This window comes from Pipistrellus hanaki (assembly GCF_964339955.1).
Source record: "Pipistrellus hanaki genome assembly, chromosome: 2".
Taxonomy (NCBI): Eukaryota; Metazoa; Chordata; class Mammalia; order Chiroptera; family Vespertilionidae; genus Pipistrellus; species Pipistrellus hanaki.
Window position 1 is genome coordinate 163,141,383 of NC_140504.1, and position 19,517 is coordinate 163,160,899.

At 44.2% G+C, this 19,517-nt stretch overlaps 1 protein-coding gene across 1 annotated transcript in view; it reads left to right on the top strand.

Annotated features, from left to right (window-relative positions):
• Nucleotides 1-19,517, top strand: part of DAB1 (DAB adaptor protein 1) — a 377,824-nt gene that overhangs the window by 347,353 nt on the left and 10,954 nt on the right. Inside the window, exons 13-16 of the mRNA XM_084872568.1 lie at nucleotides 3,225-3,287; nucleotides 5,971-6,079; nucleotides 11,118-11,666; nucleotides 15,997-16,124. Of these exons, the coding sequence (XP_084728694.1) occupies nucleotides 3,225-3,287; nucleotides 5,971-6,079; nucleotides 11,118-11,666; nucleotides 15,997-16,124 (849 nt within the window). The remainder of the gene's footprint in view (nucleotides 1-3,224; nucleotides 3,288-5,970; nucleotides 6,080-11,117; nucleotides 11,667-15,996; nucleotides 16,125-19,517) is intronic.

Genomic DNA, 19,517 nt, shown 5'->3' on the forward strand with positions numbered 1-19,517 from the left:
GCCCCATCAACACCCAAGCTACCCATCCTCTCTGTCTCTGGCCTTGGCATCTTCTGGTGTCACTCTTCTTACCCTGGACAATGCCAGGCCTAAAGAAGGGGCAGAATCGGCTGATAACTGCCATGTCTCTTTGCCTGAATATGTCCAAAGTGCTAGTAATGGAAAGGCATGGAGGCACCTTGAGCTGGCCTTCTAGGTGACATCTTTAGATGGATGTGACTTGTGGCAGACCTTTTAGGAGCTCAGCTGCCCGTTAGAGAGTATGGACTTCCACAGGTAGGAAGGTAACCAAGGCTCCGTAAAGTGACAGACAAATGAGATGCTTCTCAGGCTGCTGGTCAAGCCCAGCCCCATTAGCTCATTGGTCAGAGACAAGTCACTTAACCTCTTGGTCTCAGTTAGCTCATCTGCAAAATCCAGACAATGAGAGACACCTGTGCTGCCTATGTCATGGGGCTCAGTGAGCATCAAACACGATGATAATGTATTACAAAGTGTATTGTAAACTATACAATGTTTTACAAATGTGGACAGTTAGTTTTATTCTCTTCAGAACCTTAAATGATTCATTATGACCCTCTTATTCGAAGGAACGTGGCTTGTTAGGTTACAAATAAAAGGTCTGGGGTTAACATGGGGAAGGAAGTTATTAAAATAGATGTTACTCCAGATTCTCAATCACATATGGCCATTAGAGTTATTTTTAATTATATGGCATAAGAATCCATTTTTATATAAAATTTAAGTTAACTTAAGGTTCCATTTAAGCAGCAAGTCCAATGGAATGAAATAATAATCTATGTGTTATGCCTCTGCATGCTGTTCTCGTTCAGTCCTTGAGTGAAAAACCATCAGGCAGGGGGAAGTCTACATCTTAAGAATCAGGGTTATTTTAAAAGTTGTGTTTCATCTTTAAAAACTAAACAAAATAAAATAAAAGTTGTGTTTAAGGATAAAATGAGCCAGTGAATTATATGAATGATATTAGCAGCAGGGTACACATTTGAAATGTAAATTGTGAAACTTAATTATTATCTTTATTTTAATATTTTCCTACCAGTGAAAATTGTGGGGCCCATTTTAAAGGCATTGGATTCTAACTGTAGGAAACCCAGAAGCTTCATTTGAGTTAAATAGAATTATTACTCGTGTGAATTTGGGAGAAAGTCTAAAGGATTGACATATTTTCACCAAATAAAGTAAAATAATGGAAGCAAGCTAAGGAAACAAGGAGTATTTAGGGTCCATCCAGACTTGGGAGAGCACCCAGCATGCTGGCCACCCTGTTACCATCTCACTATGTTGGATCTTTATCCTTTGGGAGAGAATCAGGTAGGTAGAGAGTGGGCAGAAAACACTGAAATGCGCTGAGTCCACCCTGAGCTGGGCCCTGTCCCCTTCGCTGGTCTCCTCTCCTGCTTCTCTCTCCACCCTCACTGGTTCAACCAAAATGCTAGACTGCCTGGGGCAGCTATCCCTCTTGCTCTGGTATTTCCATCTGCCTAGATGGTCCCTCCTCATCCTGGTTGCCTGTTCCTCTTCTTCAGGTCTCAGATCAGGGCTGTTTCTTTAAGAAAACCCTCATTGAGCTTCTTTGCCAAAAGTTGGCTGGTCACTCCTAGGCTGGCCCATAGAGACGTCTGTTGCCATTCCTGCCACAACAACTTAAAATTAGCTCTGTCTCTGGGTTGTCCCATCAGACTATAAGCTCCCTGCAAGCAGAAACTTCACAGTTCTCATTATTCTGTTCCCAGCAACTAGCACAGTGCCCACAACCTACTGCATGTCCCATGTGTAAGGAACAGGAAAAGCATTGCGTGGTTGGGAAGGAAATAAGTATGCACAGGGCCCTACTTTATGCCAGGCACTACTGCTCATCTGAAAGCTTAAAGGGAAGAGTTGAATGTGAGTTAGCCAGGCTAAGCTGCTTTCAGCCAAAAGAGCCTTTTGTGCCTATTAAATGGGGCTTCACCAAACTCCAAAGGAAGTCCTTCTATCAGTATTGTCAATAAATCTGCAAAGGAGATATTACCATCCCCATTGCCAAAGTGAGGGAATTAGCTCTGAGGAGTGAGGTGGTAGAACCCAAACATATGCCCAGGTAGGCACCTTGACCAGCCACCAGAGCCCCCACCCCCCCACCTGTTGGTAGGAGAGAGCATTCCCTTGTTCATGCTGAGTTGTAGAGAGAGGTAGGGGCCCTGCATGCCAAGCAGGCAAATGCTCTCTGCCCTTTCTATTGAATGGTTTTAGGTGGTTTTAGGTCCCCCCAAGGAGAGTTGTAAAATCCAAAGGGAAGCAGAGTGTTTTTCCCTCAGTGGGCAGGTTTGCGCAAAGGATATGATTATGTACTTTAAGTCAGGCCATGGGGATCCTGGCCGAGGACTCCCCACGGTTGCTGCAGCTGGAAGAGTCTGCAGATTCATTTCTAAGTGTAACTTAAAGGGTTCCTTCCACAGCTACTGACTGGCATCACTCAGACACTCCTGGGTGATTGGTGAGGAATGTAGATGACATGGTATCTGCAGCCGTGGAGTCCCCATGGGTGATTAATAGTGTATCCACTGGGCTGTTTTTGATGCCCTTCCTGGTATTAAATACCATGATTTCTTTTCCTCCAACTATATTTTTTATTCTCAAGACAGACTTCTTCAGGTACTGTTATCTGACTGTATACTCTGTGTGGAGAAAACTCAAGTATTAGCCTCTGTGAGGCTCAGTTTACTCATCTGTAGAAATGGGAATGATGATGCCTTCCTCTCAGGGTCACTCTTGTTGGGAGCACGCGAGCAGAGGTGGCCATGAAGTCTGTCTTACTATACTTAGTGTTTGAGGGGCTAAGTATATGCATGAACACATGCATGCAAGAAAAGCCAATGATAGGACTGCCTTCTTGCATTATTTCCTGGAAAAGAGACAGCACTGGCATCCTTGGTAAATAGGTGAAAAGGTTCTTAGTATTGCTTATGGGAGGCAGCCAAACGCGATCTCCTGGACTGAGTCCAGATCAACAGTCAGACACCTTGAAGCAAGAATTGATTCTGGCCGCATCCCAGGTGCTGTCTTTAGGGTCATGAGGTGTGACAATGACCAACTGGGCTTATTGTTTATGTAGGGATGTTGAAAAAGAGAAATACTCGTCCTCCTAGGATGCTGTTTCCAGCAGTGCCCCTGCGGCAGCAGTATTCCTCCTGGTGACATCATTATCTTTTATGTCTTTGCAGGCTGTGACCCAATTAGAACTTTTTGGGGACATGTCCACCCCTCCTGATATAACCTCTCCCCCCGTAAGTATGCACTGCCCTCTGAGCCCGGCATCCCTGCCTCTCCCTTCTTCAGCCTCCCCCCAGAAAAGCATGTGCACTTTGTAACAGAGGCATGCTGGTGGGTGTCAGCCCTGGCTCCTTCAAGCTATGTGCTCTGGGCAAAATAACTAGGGATTCTAAATCTCAATTTCCTAGGCTATCTCTTAAAATGAATTATGATTCAGGCTTCTGTTTTGAGGAACAGATACATCCATGCATTAGCAATTACAGGTTCCCTGGGGACTTGCTATTCTGCTGGGCAGTGGGATCATGAATGGGATGTGGCTGCAGCCTGCAGACCTAGCTGGGAATAGGGCAAAAAACTCAACAAGACAACAATGTGATGCTGCATCTGACAACACCTACCTGGCCCATAGGGCCAGGTGGTCAGCCCAGTAAAGGACACATCTTCTCCTCACCCTTTCCTCCTTTCCTTTCCTTCTCTTCTTTTTTTTTTCTGATATCTCTCTCTCTCTCCCTCTCTCTTCTCTCTCTCTCTCTCTCTCTCTCTCTCTCTCTCTCTCTCTCTCTCTCTCTCTCTCTCTCTCTCTCTCTCTCTCTCCTTTTACTTTAAATAGATTTTATTTATTTATTTATTTATTTTTTACAGAGAGGAAGGGAGAGGGATAGAGAGTTAGAAGCATAGATGAGAGGGAAACATCGATCAGCTGCCTTCTGCACACCCTTCACTAGGGATGTGCCCACAACCAAGGTGCATACCCTTGACCAGAATTGAACCTAGGACCCTTCAGTCCACAGGCCGAAGCTCTAGCCACTGAGCCAAATCGGTTAGAGCTCTCTCTCCTTTTTCTTTCCTCTCTCCCTCCAGCCTTCCTGGCTTTACTGAGCTTCTCACAAAGCTTTGGATTCCCAGCTCCAGGTTCAGCAGGTACCTCAGTCAGCCATTGCTGGCAGGGAGATAGAGGTTGCAGGAAGCCCTCATTTGAAAATTAAAAGGAGAAAAAAGGGTATTAAAACCAAAACCAAATATAAACCCAGACAGCGGGGTGCATTCAAAGGCCACCCTGCAGCCGCTGCAAACAACAGAGCCAGGTAGATGGCCTGTTCAGCGCCTCCCCCCACTCTCCACTCCCCAGGTGGGTGGGGAGCAGTCAGCACAGCTGCACCAGCTGAAGCTGCTGGCTAGGGGCAGCTCCCCTGGGCGTTGCCAGTTGTGCAAACCTAGGGATGGTGCCATGGTTCATTGGTGAGATGCGGCTCACAGAGAAAAGGCTATAACCTCACCACTGAGGACAGATGGCACAAGACCCTGCTGCCCACAGCTGCCACCAGGGACTTTAGACACAGCTGTTCTGCCCCTAACACCTGATGCCCAGAGCCGCCATGAAGGCAAGTACAGCAGCTCCTGTCTCCAGGGAAGCTGGGAAGCCAGGCAGCTCTAGCAAGTCTCATCCCTGCTCCATCCCTGGGTGAAACAGCTGTGTCCTGTGCACTGGGAATCTCAGAACCGTGGGCTATGGAGCTAGAGAGGCCTGAAGGGATCTTCTAACCTTATTCCCTTCATTTTACAGATGAGCAGACTGAGGCCCAGAGAGGGCATTTGACTCACCCAGGGTCACATAGGGGAAAGGGAATGATGTTGATTGTGTTTAAAAGTGCTTATTGCAGCATCTCATGGCTATGTTCCTGGCCCTGAACACAAGTGCATTCCAAATGGGTATTTAATTATCCTCAGAACAATGCCCTTCTTTTCACAAGCTGCTTGTCTAAATGGCCTTGTCTAATCGCCATTGCCATGGTTTCAGGATTAATTGCTTTTCCCAGGCTATCCCCAGTGTGTGTATAGGGGGTGGTGGGGGGTGATATGAATGTTATGTCATTGAAGATATACACTTTAGGCAAAGGGCCTCAAAATAGATGAAGACCTTTAAAAAGAAACTGCATACTGGTGGTCTTAATTCTGTGCCCTTCACCTTCCCCAACAGTTCACACACAGACATTCCTGGAATCCCAACATGGCCAGACACTGTGCAATTTACAACTCAGGCATTTTTTTTAATTATCTTGAAAATCTTTACTTCTTGCAAGTGAATATTCAGGCAAGATTCAGGGAGGCACCAGGAGATACAAGGACCTCTGCTCCAGTTCCTAAACTTTATTTGTTCATTCCCGTCCACAACTATTTACTGACTGTGTTTCCAGTGACAAGCCTTGAGCTGCGTGTGCAGTAGTAGATTCTGAGTGGAGTATGTCAGTTTGGATTGACCACATCTAAAGGAGGGAAGCCAAGCATTATGGAAAAATCTGAAGGCCTGAAAACACCTCTAAGGGGTAGGGGCTCAAACTAAATAGTCACCAATCCTGGCCTTCGTTTGCTGAGCACCTACTATATTCCTCAGCATGGTGCTGAGTGATTTGAATGCATGACCTCAGTTAATCCTCACAGTCTCTCTGGGAGTAGGTATCACTTTGCCCACTTTACAGATAATCTGTGTAACCGCTAGTGGGGTTGCATACCACCTAAGTGGCCAGAACCTGGCTGGTTTCTGCAACATCCCCCTCCTACCCCGTAACCATACACACACACACACACACACACACACACACACACACACACACTCCTACACCAGCTGCCTCCTGTCCTGGATGATCGCTGAGCCAAGTCTCCCAGGAGCCTCATGCTTCCTTCCCCTCTCTCTGACAGACTCCTGCAACTCCAGGTGATGCCTTCATCCCATCTTCATCTCAGACACTTCCAGCGAGTGCAGACATGTTTGGTTCTGTACCTTTCGGCACTGCTGCTGTACCCTCAGGTAAGCCCTCTTCCTTCCACCCACTTCCTTTCCTTTGTAGAAAGGGGTGGACCAGCTGCCAGATGTGCTGGAACGCCTGTGGAACCACCGTTCGTTCTTTCGTTGTAACTCTTCAGGTGACACTGAGAAGCTGCCATGGGGTGGCAGGTGCGGTGGCACCTTTCGCAGAGGTCTGGTATGCTGCTGGCTGAACTACGGTGATGGCCTTTGCATGGAATGGTCAAGATTCCATGTTACTCAGGTAGTTAGTTTTAGGGAACCTGGTGCACACACAGGCATGCAGATCAGCGCAAGTCCATTTCTTCCTGCCTGTCTGAGCCAGAGGAAAAGCGGTGGCAAAGGGGAGTGGGTGAGTCTGTTCTCCAAAGACCTCTTGAGATCTGATGGACAGTGATCTGCCTCCTGGTTTGTTGGAGATTCAGGAGGACGAGGAAACATAAAGGACAGGAAACATAAGGGACAGAACAAACTACTTAAAGGTGAATTGGGAGGAGGATCGGGATATTAGTGATTTAGAACAGCAGTTGCCAACCGGTGGTCTGCAGACCACTGGTGGTCCCTGAGGTCCGAAAGGTTGGTGACCACTGATTCAGAAAGTGTTTGTTCTCTTTTCCAAATATTCTTTTACAAAAAGTATAGACTACTTTTACAACAGGGTAAAAATCTATAGCAACAGCATTAAAGGTGAGTTACAAATCGTAGGAGCTCAGACATCTTATTTGGATGGCATCAGGCACTCTATGCGGCCAGTCCACATGGCTTGGACAGAGCCAAAGATGGGACTAGTTCTACTTCTTGCATGTGGAGGAGACTTAGACATTTTCGCTTTCATTCACTACATATTTGAAATCCATAGCTTCATCTTTCTTTTTCTACTGTAGTCTTATAAATAGGAAGTGGAGTTTAACTATTCTAGAATACAAATCTTGCATTTTTTCTATAAATAATTACATTTAATTACACAGTGTTAGAAACAAATTATTGCCACCAAAAATAAACCTCGTTGTTATTCACAGTGAATTAAAAATGTAGAGCCTGTTCTGAAATAGTCACACTCCTCATGAGCGCAGGGATCACCATGAACTTTGAGGAGCAGCAAAGGTCAGTAGCCACTGGATCTGCTTACAGTTTAGAAGATGCAATTCTAGCCTAGGACTTTATTCAGTTGCTATGTTTCCCAATTGGATATGTTATCCATCTTTAAAGCAGGATAGTGGTGAGGAATAGTTTTCCTTACCCAAAAAGGATCTTTAAATTTCCTTGTGTGTCATTTTAAATAAGAGAAGCAGTTTCCATCAGAAATGCACCACATTCCTGTGCCGCAAGCCCTGTGTTCAGAATCCCCATGCTGTATCATTCATGAAGATACCCTGGACAGGTGATGGGAATCCCAGGCACTAAACTCCCTAATCCCCAGGCATATTTGTCCCACAGTTAATGATTGAGGGCCTGCTGTGTTACAGGTTCTGTTCTAGGCGCCTGAGGTGGGTCTGAGAATACAACACACACAGACTCCTACCTACAGAGAGTTTACTTCCTAGCAGGGAGACAAAGAACAATATAGAAATAACATGTGAGACAGTGATAAGTGGTATGGACAAGAGAAAATGTAGAGCAGGGGGAGGGGGAGGCTTTGGAGCAGGTGAAGGGTAGGTGTGAATAGAGACTGTAATCAGGAGGGGCTCATACTAAGAAGAGAGATGAGCAGACCGGGAGTGGCAAGGGAGAGAGGCAAGCAGGTATCAGGGTTAGGAGGACTCCAGGCAGAGGAGGGATGATGGGCCCTTCAGTATCTGTTCCCCTCCCTATAAGTGAGAGGGTATGATTGTGTGCAATTGTGCATGTCTTCCAGCCCTAATATTTGATGAAAAGCACTGATAACCTGCCTGTGCCAGGTAGCACTACACGGGACCTATTCCCAAGTCTGTGACATCCAGGTTTGGTTTATACAGCTAGTTAAAAAAAAAAAAAAAAAAAAAAAAGGGAGTAGGTTGTTCCAAGCTTCCAAATTTTAGAACATAAGTCTAAAATTAATTTTAATTAGCATATTTTTACTTTCTTACTTAAAATACAGTGAGGAACAAAACTAGGCTTCAGTTGTTGTTAAATGACTTGCCTTTTTTCTTTCTTAGCTGGCCTTAGAAATCTCTGCAGCTATTGCATTTCTGTCCACCTGTCCCTATTGTCGGTTGTGCCAGTGACAGGTGGATGGGACAGTGGAATGGTGTCATGTGGTACAAATGGACAGGCTGTGGGAGGCGTTTGCCGCCAATGAACTTGGTCTGAATCCTGGCTCTGCCATTTATTTATAAGCTTTAGGAAAATTATCAATACTTCACCTGTCAGAGCCAGAGTTTCTTCATCTTTCTAACTGAACTGAAAATAATAGTTACCTTGCAACAATATCATGAGGATTAAGTGAAAAGTTAAGTACCTTGAAAAAGGCTGGCATTTTGTAGATGCTTCATGTAGAAAATTCTGTTACTATTATTATTACTGTGATTTCTACGATAAAAGAAAATATGTCTTGTCATACCTATATTATTACCTGTTATCTTCTTAGAATTTTTTTTAAAAAATGCATCTAATAAAGTCTTTGGCCTCCTGACTGTTCATGGAAGAGCTGGCCCAGGGAACCTGGGGGCCTGGAGAATGTGAGACCCCACCACTAACCAGCTGTGTAATACCCAGCTCCATCTCTTCTGAGCCTTAGAAACGTATCTGTAAAATGGGAATAAGGATTTCCCCTCGTGGGACTGTTCTGAGGATTGCACAAGTTAATACATGTAGTAAAACATTTAAAGCAGTGCGTGGCAATGTTTCCATAAGAAAGCACTCACCTGATGCTTGCTTCCTGTTCAGCAGGAGCCCTGCTCTGCTACCTGCACCCTATGTAGCTGTGTCAAACCTCCCTCCTGAAGCTGCAGTTTCTCTAAAAATGTAAGCTCCACGAGAGCCAGGATTGTTTTTAACTGTTTTGTTCTTCACTGAATCTCCAGTCTAAAACAGTGCTGGCACCCTGTAGGCATATTTCTGAATGAATGACTGAATTAATCAGTCAGTCAAATGAAATAATGAAGATAAGAGACACCATATAAGTTCTGTATATATTGGATAGTCCCTTGGTTTTCAGTGTTTTACTTACATTTTAGTCTGATTTTTTTTTTCTTTTTTGAAAATAATGACCGAATTTCCAGTATATACCAGCATCTGGTTATAAATTGCTATTTTCAATATTTTTTAAAAACCTCACTGCAAGGCAGTGATGCAGGTGTTTCTCTTCACTTCCCAGCAAGGAGGTTTATGATTGATCCCAATTCAGTGGCATAAACAGATGCTCCTTGGCACCTCCTCTCTCCACTGTGGAACGTTAATGAGTAAACAGTCTAAGCTGTTATGTGGCTGTAGTGGCAGCTGCCAAGTGGCTCCCTGTGTCCGGGGCTACTGCAGCCCTGCCACTGAGGTGTCCCCGTCAGGAATGTGCAATGCTGTGTGGCCAGAGCACTTAGGATTCAGTCTGGGAGGAGCTTGGGCTGCAGGCACTTCCCCCCACAGGAAAAGCAAGTGAGACCTGCACGTTCTCCAACAAGATCCCCAGTTACCCTGTGCTGCCTTTTTTCCTGTTGAATATTGTACTTTGATCTGAAACAGATGGCAAGAAGCCACAGAGACATACTAATAGCTCTCTCCAGAAAAGTCCATCTGTTGGTTCCTTGTAGAAGAAAAAAAAAATGATGATTAGAAAAAAAAAAAAAAAAGTCCTGCCACCAACAGTAGATTCACCATTCACCAGAGATCACAGCACTTACAGGTCTTGGAGTCTAGTTGCATCCCTGGAAGGATGCAGTGAGGCATTCATTCTACTATGACTCACTCACCTTTATAGAGAGCCTTTCCCCAGCTCAAGCATTTATGGAGCAGCCGATGTGTGCCCCAAACTGTGCTGAATGCAAGGGGTGGGGGGGAGAGAATAAAGGGTTTCTGCTAGCAGGTGGTTTCTAGTCTAATGAGGGAAGACAGAATAAGCAGGCAATTACAAAGCTTATGGCAAGTGCCATGATAGATGAACACGAGGGCTATGGAAGCTCAGAGGAGAACCAGTGAGCCTAAGGTCAGGGAAGCTGTCCAGGGGGGGGTGGTGCTAAACTGAGTTTCAAACAGCAGATAAAGGGTAGACACACAAAGAAGTAGGAGATGCTTTCTAAAGGCAAATGGACCGGTAGAGGCGAGAGAGAGCAAGTTGAGTGTTGTCTCTGTTGGCTGGAGGAAAAGGTGTCAGTGGGAAAAAGATTTGAAAATGGGGGTGAAGTGCTGGAGAGAGGATCTGCCCCCCCTCAAAGACATTAGGCAAGCTGAGGCATCTGAGCCTGATACTCAATAAAATGAAGTATTACATTTGTATTTTAGAGCAGTTCTCTGGTGGCACCGAGGAGGGTGGGAAGGAAGCAAAGCAAAATATAGGCTGGGGAAGCCTTGCATCCCCAGATGGGCACCGGGTTTCTGGAAAATGAGGGAGAACAGAAAGATCCATGGGCAGCTCTCCACAGTCAGATTCAGTGCTCTCTTCCCATCACAGATACTTGTGTTATTCTTAAATGAAATTCATAGAAAGCATACCAGCAGGTGAGAAGGCCCTGGGTTTAGCAAAAAGGCAGGCAAGATTCAAACCCAGCCATGCCTGGTTCCTAATTCTCTGCCCTTGCCACTGAAACACATTGGCTGTGGAGGCTATGTGATGTCAGAAGACTTTAACACCTGTGGCAGTATTGTTCTCGCCCCCAGATAATGCCTGGCTTGCTCTCTCACCGCAGTCTAGTTTCTACTTATGAGTGATCTCCTCAGAGAGGTTTCCCATGACCACTGCTCTGGCAAGCAGGTTCCATGAGAGCAGGGACTTCTGTTTTAGTCATCCTTGGATCCCCAGTCCCTTGCACACAGCTGGACACTTTAGGGGTTTGCTCAGTACCTTTTTGCCAGTCACCTGACTCCAGGAATCATTCCTTCCCAGGATGACTGACTCTCCTTTTCCACCTTCCAGGTTACGTTGCCATGGGCGCTGTCCTCCCATCCTTCTGGGGCCAGCAGCCCCTCGTCCAACAGCAGATCGCCATGAGTGCTCAGCCACCAGTCGCTCAGGTGATGCCGGGGGCTCAGCCCATCGCATGGGGCCAGCCGGGTCTCTTCCCTGCCACTCAGCAGCCCTGGCCAGCTGTGGCTGGGCAGTTTCCACCAGCCGCCTTCATGCCCACACAAACTGTTATGCCTTTGCCAGCCGCCATGTTCCAAGGTCCCCTATCTCCCCTCGCAACTGTCCCAGCCACGGGTGACTCCGCCAGGTCAAGTCCACAGACCGACAAGCTCAGACAGAAAATGGGGAAAGAAATGTTTAAGGATTTCCAGATGGCCCAGCCTCCACCCGTACCCTCCCGCAAACCCGACCAACCCTCCCTCACCTGTACCTCAGAGGCCTTCTCCAGTTACTTCAGCAAAGTCGGGGTGGCACAGGATACAGATGACTGTGATGACTTTGACATCTCCCAGTTGAATTTGACCCCTGTGACTTCTACCACACCATCAACCAACTCACGTGAGTGCCCTTCCTAAACCCAATGTGAGTGATGCCTTGTATCTGGGCTCAGAGAACTCATCTTAGTTGTCTATATATAAAAGTCTAATATGCAAATTATCCCCACAGGAGTTCAACCAGGAAACCTATTACCCGCTATGACATGCACTGACCACCAGGGGGTGGAGTGGAATGAAGGGAGGCCCTGGCTACCAGCAGCCAGCAGCTGGGAAAGAGAGCCCCTGGCCAGCAGCCAGAAGGCACCAATCAGCCCTAATTGCTGGCCAGGCCTAGGGACCTTACCCATGCACAAACCGAGCCTCTAGTATTCAATAAGGCTCTTTATGTTACTCTTTCTACTAATAATAATAGATGCCAATTATTAGGTACCAATTATAACATCCATACCTCCCCACATGCTTTACATTTATTATTTTTATGCTCAGAACAATGCTTATGACAAGTTGCATTAGACCTATTTGACAGATAATGAAAATGAGATTCAAAGAGAATAGACAAAGTGGTAGAATTGAATATAAACCTGTTGATTTTTTGCCATGTCACTCTGCCTCTTAGGTTTCTGTTCATTTGCTCACTCATTCATTTTTTTATTCATTCATTTACTCACTTGTGTATATCCCAATAATGACAAAGGGTCTTTGTATGGTTCATTAAAATAAAAATGAATTAAATAATTTTAGGAACAAGGATAAAAAATTAGAACGTTCAGATCAGGAAAAAGTTAGGACAGAGATAAAGCAACCTAAGGCCTCCTACAACTGGTATGGCTGAAGCCAGATTGGGACTCAAAGCCTAGGCTAGTCAGAGAGAAAAGATGATGGCCAGCAGGAGGCTCAGGACTGGATACTGGATTGCAGCTTTATTATTTACTAGTTTTGTGCCTCTGCACACGTCATTTTATTTCTATGAGTCTTGATATCCTCATCTATCCTGGGCTCAGGATTATTAGAAGGATTCAGTGGTACATGTGCTAAAACATTCTGTAGTATACCTCACAGGGTTCAAAGTGGTTTTATTGTATATTGTTTTATTGCATGTAGTTTTATTGAGTGGTTTTGTGCAGAGCTCTGGACCAGGGCTCTAATCTTGGTTTCCCCACCACACGCTGAGTCTTTGGGTGCGGGTAGGACTTCTCTTAACCTCAGCTGTGTTGTAGGTAAAGTAAGTCATAAGCAGTGTGCCCCATTCCAGTTCAGATATTCAGTGCTTCTAGCCCAGCTCGCTTTTCTACTGCAAACATCTGGGAAACCAGACTGTGCAGCCAATTAGAGTGCAGATACACTTGAACACACTTGTGCTTGGTCGAGACGTTTGGGAAGGGTGTCTGGAGATTCAGCCTGTGCCTTGACAATTAATAAGGAGAAAGAAAAGGCTCATGGAACAATAAGTTTGATATTTTTATTACTGTCACAACTGACACGGATCATTGCTTGGCCAATGCTATGAATTGTCCACACACACACACAATCTAATGTTCACATAATTAGATACTGTCATTGCAGTCAGATGGGGGAAATGGATAAGCAACCCACTTCTGCTCAGGCCAGATGATCTACATGGGGGAGCATCTCAATGTTTCAAAGAAGAATAATGAATAAAAGCAATGAAATATTAAAGACATGACAGTCATGCATAAATAAGCAAGCATCTTTGGAAAACAAATATTTCTCATTCAGTATGCCAGCCACAAATAGCAGAGGGGAGTTGAAGTCCTTTGAGGACAGGAAGTGTGTCTTCATTATCCCTACGTGTCTTGTATCCCTACACAGTTGCTCAGTAGTTAGAGTGTCAGCTCAAGTACCAAAGGGTCATGAGTTTGAATCCCCATCAAGGGTTTGTACCTTGGTTGCAGGGCTATGTGAGGGAGGCAACCATAGATGTGGCAGAATATCTACAACAGGGGAAGGTTTCAGAGAATGACAAAACAAAAGTCACCCATTTACTGGTGTGTCTGGGAGCAGGTCTGGCAGCCTTGGCACTATTGATGTTGGTTGAGGAGGCTTTCCTGTGCATGTAGGGTGTGGAACAGCATCCCTGGCCTCCACCCACCAGATGCCAGTGGTATTATACACCTGCTCACTAGTCATGGTCAAAAGTGACTCTGGCTGTTGTCAAATGTTCCCTGGGAGTAAAACTACCCCAGTTTGAGAATCACTGTTTTAGAGTTAGAGATAGTCCTATAAACCTCCTAAAGGTTAAGACACTTGCATAAATTAACTCCTAGTTATGCTCCCTATTGATTTCACTCCGTAAGTATGAATCTCTCAGAACTGAAAAGTCACCTGGGGTTCTGAGCCTTTGATAAGCAATAAAACACTTCAAACAGAAGTCTGAATTGAATTATACTAATAACTGTTAAACATCCACAATTTAGAGTGTTTCCATATAGCTTATCTCACTTAAACCCACTCTAACTTGTTTGTTCCATAAACATCTCATGGAACAAAACATACTTCTTTTAAATGAAGAAAAACTTAATATTTTATTTTAAAGAAAATGAGTGAAATCAGCCTTTTGTACTCTTTTCCATCAGCATCATCTTTAATATGTTTTGAGTGAAGGATCAGTTGGACCAAAAGTAAACCTCCAACAGAAAAGCATAGTTGAGTAGACAGTGTTGAACTCCAGTGTTCCTGTCCTACACAGTTGCTCAGTAGTTAGAGTGTCAGCTCAAGTAGCAAAGGACCACGAGTTTGAATCCCTGTCAAGGGTTTGTACCTTGGTTGCAGGGATATGTGAGGTAGGCAACCAATAGATGTGTCTCTCTCACATCGATTTTTCTCTCTGTGTGTCTTTCTCCCTTCCATCTTTCTCTCCTCCTCTCCCCTCCCTTCCATTCTCTCTAGAAATAAATGGAAAAAAATATCCTTGGGTGAGGATTAATTTTTTTTTTAATTCTAGTGCTCCTCTTTCATAATTGTTAACCCAAGAAAATTACTTCACCTCTCTGAGCTGCAGTATCTTCATCAGAAAAACAAACAATAGCATATTTATATTAGAAATTATAGTGGATGCAAAGTTCCTAGCACTGTCTAGCTCACTGGCACATAACAAACTGCATTGTTATTCTCAATATAAGGCCATTGAGGCAAAAGGAGATCACCAAGTTTGAGATTCACTCACTGTCTGATAAGCAGCCAGACTATGGTAAATTTTGAGAAGTGACGGTAGGTGGTGCTTATCAGTGTTGTTGAATTCAGCTACCAGCTTAAGCCATGATACCCCTCACTTGGTCTGAGCCAATGAATGGTATTTTCAATAGCAAATTAGAAATTTTTTAAGGAAGAGTAGTTTCAAATGGTGTATTTGTTATAAACCTCTGGAACAAATGAGACAAGGAAAATGTGGGAATATCAGGATAGAAGATGAACATCTGTATAGAATGAGAGCTGCAGCACCAGCTTCTAAGTGACCATAAGTTAGAGCCATTTTCCCGGATCCCTGAGACACACCTTATTTAGCATGTGTTTATCAAACAAATATCTACTGTGTATCAAGGGATGATACCAGATCCCAGCTGTGTGGCCTGGAGCAGTTCAGCAACCTTCACTTGCCTCTTCTCTGTAATTGTGAAAACTCTACTCCAAAGAGGTGTTATGAGGGTTACAGATGTTGTCTGTAACATTTCTGGCAGTATCTGACACATAGATGGCATTCATTCAATGTATATCATTGTTCTCTGATCTAGTTATTCTTACTGTATTAATTGTTTGATGTTAATCAAGAGAGAAGGGGGGGGAAGTATGGTTCTCAACTTGAGCGTGCAGAAACACGGTCTCAGATTCAGTAGGTCTGGACTTTTGCATTTATAACAAGTGCCCAGATGTGGCTGATGCCACTGATTCAGGAACTATCCCTTGAGAACCAGTGTTTATTTCATTCATGTGGTCAGCTCCTTCCTGACCATTAAGAATGTCAGTTACATGGAACAGACTGACAGCTGATAGAGGGAGAGGGGAACGGGAGGGGGACTAGAGGGAACTGAATGAAAGAATGAAGAGATTAGCCAGAGAATGGACACAGACAACAGTGGCCAGAGGAAAGTGAGGTGGGGGCTGGGTGGAGATGGGCCAGGGGAGGCAGGGGGAATGAGAACATCTGTAATAGTTTCAACAATAAGGGAGAAGTTAAAAATGGATTTAAAGAAGAATGTGAGAGGACAAGATAAATATGTACAGAGGAAATAAACTATTCACCTGACTTGACCTGTGATAGGAAGAGTCCTGTGACTTTACTCCAACATAACCAGATCCCCGAGGTGTCTGTGGGGTACACACGTTTGCATCCAGGCACTTACTGGATTTCATCTCTTTGCATGGTCTCTGTTCAGCTCCAACGCCAGCCCCTAGACAGAGCTCTCCCTCCAAGTCATCTGCATCCCACGCCAGTGATCCTACCACAGATGACATCTTTGAAGAGGGCTTTGAAAGTCCCAGCAAAAGTGAAGAGCAAGAGGCTGTAAGTAACAGGCTTATTCTTTCTGTTTTTGTTTTTTTGTTTGTTTGTTTTTCCTTAACATCAAAGCCTCTATAGTTGAAATGGACAATGCATGAGGAAACCTAAGTTCAAAAAGAATGCTGGCTCAGGCGCTTAAGTTCTAAAGGGGTCACTAAGGGGCTTTATGTTCCAATGAGCAGCTAAAAACCATTGTCCTTTTATTAAGTTGTTCTTACAAGTTCTCGCATGTGTGGGTGCGGTATCCTCTAACTAAAGTTGCTGCCTGCATTAAAATAGCCGATTATTTGTGTGCATGAAAGTGTGCCCAGCTGTCTTATATTTTCAATTGTTGAAAAGAAAAGAAAAAAAGTGTTATCTTCTTGTGTTCTAGCCCGATGGATCACAGGCCTCATCCAACAGTGATCCATTTGGGGAGCCCAGTGGGGAGCCCAGTGCTGATAATATAAGTCCACAGGCCGGTAGCTAGATAGCGCAGGTTGGGGTAGGTATCTGTCCTTTTATCTCCTTCATCCTAAGCCATCTGCTTTCCCTTTTGTTGCCTCTTTCTCACTTTGAAAGTTATGTCCCTGATCTTTGTACCATCTCTCCTTGCTAAGCATATCCCTGAATGTTCATGTCATCTCTCCTTGCCTGGTGTTTATTTGTCACCTAATTTTTCCTCATGGATGCATGACCTTTGACATATATTGGGAGATAAGGGAGGGGTGAAGAGTGGCGAATGGCCCTATTATTTTATTAATATACGTTTGCAATTACTGGTGATGACAGAATGAGGTGTGGTCAATGCTACTTCACGTGGATCCAGTTTCTGAAAGCACCAATTCTGAGATGGACACATTCTTCCCACCCTGATCAATTTTCAGTGAGACGTGGTTCCGATGATTTAATCTTATAAACCAAGTGACACTGCCTTTGCCTGGACCCCAACTAAACACACTGAGAAGCCAGACTAAGAAGCAACAATAAGTAGTGCTTGAAATAAGACTGATAGAGATGTAATATCATGGTAGCCTATTGTGTCTAGCCAAAGGGGCCTGCCCCCTTCCCAATGGGAAAGGGAAATTCGAAGGCCAAAGACATGCAGCATTCACTCCGGGGCTCTGCAGTTTACACCTGTGCTACAGCATGTGCTGGCCCCCAGCCACTTCAGATTCCATCAGCAGCTACTTTGAGAGAGGTGTGCTCACATTTACTACAAGTGGCTTTTGGCACTTGAATTTCAATACATCTGATTTGATCCAGAGAAAGAGTTGCTGATGAGGCGAACCTTCTCAGGAGACAGAAGTATACCTTATTACCCAGACATGATTTCTCAGTCACTCCTTGACAAATGTGTTCAATTTTCAGATACTTTCCTAGTTTTCCATAGTGTGGGGGACTACAAGGCTGTATCCACAGAGCTTCCTTTTCTTTAGTCTTGAACAGCGTGGCCAGAACCATTAAAATGGTAAATAGTTTTCACTGTTCATAAATGGATTCTGGGGCACCCTTATAATCATTCTCAGGTCACATGTAAGTTATTGGGATGGTAATTGAAAGCTAAGAGTGTTTTGAGAGTGCGTTTTGTTACTAGAGTTCACGATCAAAGAACTTAATATGCTGTATATTTTTCTATGTTAGATCACTACAATAGCACATAATAACACATCATGCCATCCAAAACCATGATCAGTCTTTGCAAGACTGATACCTATCTACAGTATCAATCTTGCAAAGCTGTTTGGGGAGCTGGTGAGTTAAAGGCAAAATCGTGTTCCAGGAAAGGGAAAAGTTGAGGATGCTGGATGGACTCCTTTGGGGAGAATCCCCAGGAGGTTTTCTACCCCTTGCACATGTGTCATTTCACATGCTCCATCTTGCCTTGAAAATTTTGATGAATGAAATAGAGGAAATGAGCCATTCATCAGGATAACAGCAAACATCATCCTAAAATTGAAGTTCTGCTAGAAAACAAAGATGACTTGGACCATTTGCAGATCAATGTATCAAACCCTCATATTTATGAGTCTGTTCAGCTTGAGAGAGTGATATAAGCTGAACTGTCTTGTGGGGCTTCAGCCTGTTCCTCATTTGTTGTTCCACCCAGAACCCTAAGCCGTGGCTGAGTTGTGAATGGATGTAGCATGGTGTAGTGAGAAGAGCTCAGGATTTGGAACTTGAGTTCAAATTCTAGCTCAGCTACTTAAGAGCAAGAAATATTGGGCAAGAACCATAATTCCTGTTGAGTCTTGGTTTCTTCATCAGCTAGAAGAGGCTTATATTATCCATGATGTTAACTGAGAGAGCATAAGGTGAGTCTCTAGCATAGAGGCAGACACTCAGTACCCAGCTGAAAATTTAGATTAAAAATCTGGGTTCTGGAGTGAAACTGTCCATGTTGGGAATCTGGCTACCACTTACTAGTTCTGTGACCCTGATGAGATTTTGAACTGTCTCTGTCTTATTTTGAAAAATTAGGATACAAAGAGTGTTGCCTCATAAGGTTATTATTTGAACTACATGAGGTGATGTTTTTGAAGCTCATAGTACATGTCTGACACATAGTAAACACCTAATAAATGTTAGCTGCCACACCATCCCATCACCACCACCACCAATACCAACACCAACATCACTGCCAACACCAACATCACCACCATCACCAACACAGCACCATCAATACCATCAATAATAACATGACCACCAATACTAACAACAACAATACTATCACCATCATCACTACCAACACCACCACACCCCCACCAACATCACCACCAATGCCAGCATCATCATATGTGCTCAATAAACGTAGGTTCTCCACTACCTTGAGTTATGTACGTTAGACCTTCTGTTGAATAAATTCTACCATAAGGACCCAGGCCACTAGCTGGGAGATTTTGCTTTGTACTTTATATCTTTAGATATTTAACCTTTAACTAGCCTCAACACAGTTTTTGAAGTGGGGAAGAAAAGAAAAACCCACTTCTTAGCTCTCTGGCCTTCCCTGTCCCATAGTCAGAATGGCACTAGTTTCACTTAAAAACAAACAAACAGATCTATGTTTCTCTCTCATCAATGTTTCTAACTCTCTTTCCCTCTCTCTTCCTCTCTGTAAAAAATCAATAGAAATATATTTTTAAAACAAACAAACAAACAAAATGAATAGCCTTATAGTTATATGTAAATCATAATAAGCAGCTCCCAGTTCCAAAGGAGTGCTGGACTCTAATCTGCAATGAAGTAATTTTTCTCCCTTTGAAAGTTTTGCCTGGCAGTTTCACAATTGCCTATGAAGAATTGCATATCAAGAATTGCATGCCAGCCTTGCAGACATATCTCCTAGGCACCCACCCGGAAGTCCAAATGAGCCTTTCTGGGCCTCTCCATCAAAAACAAGCCACGTTTGATTTTTCT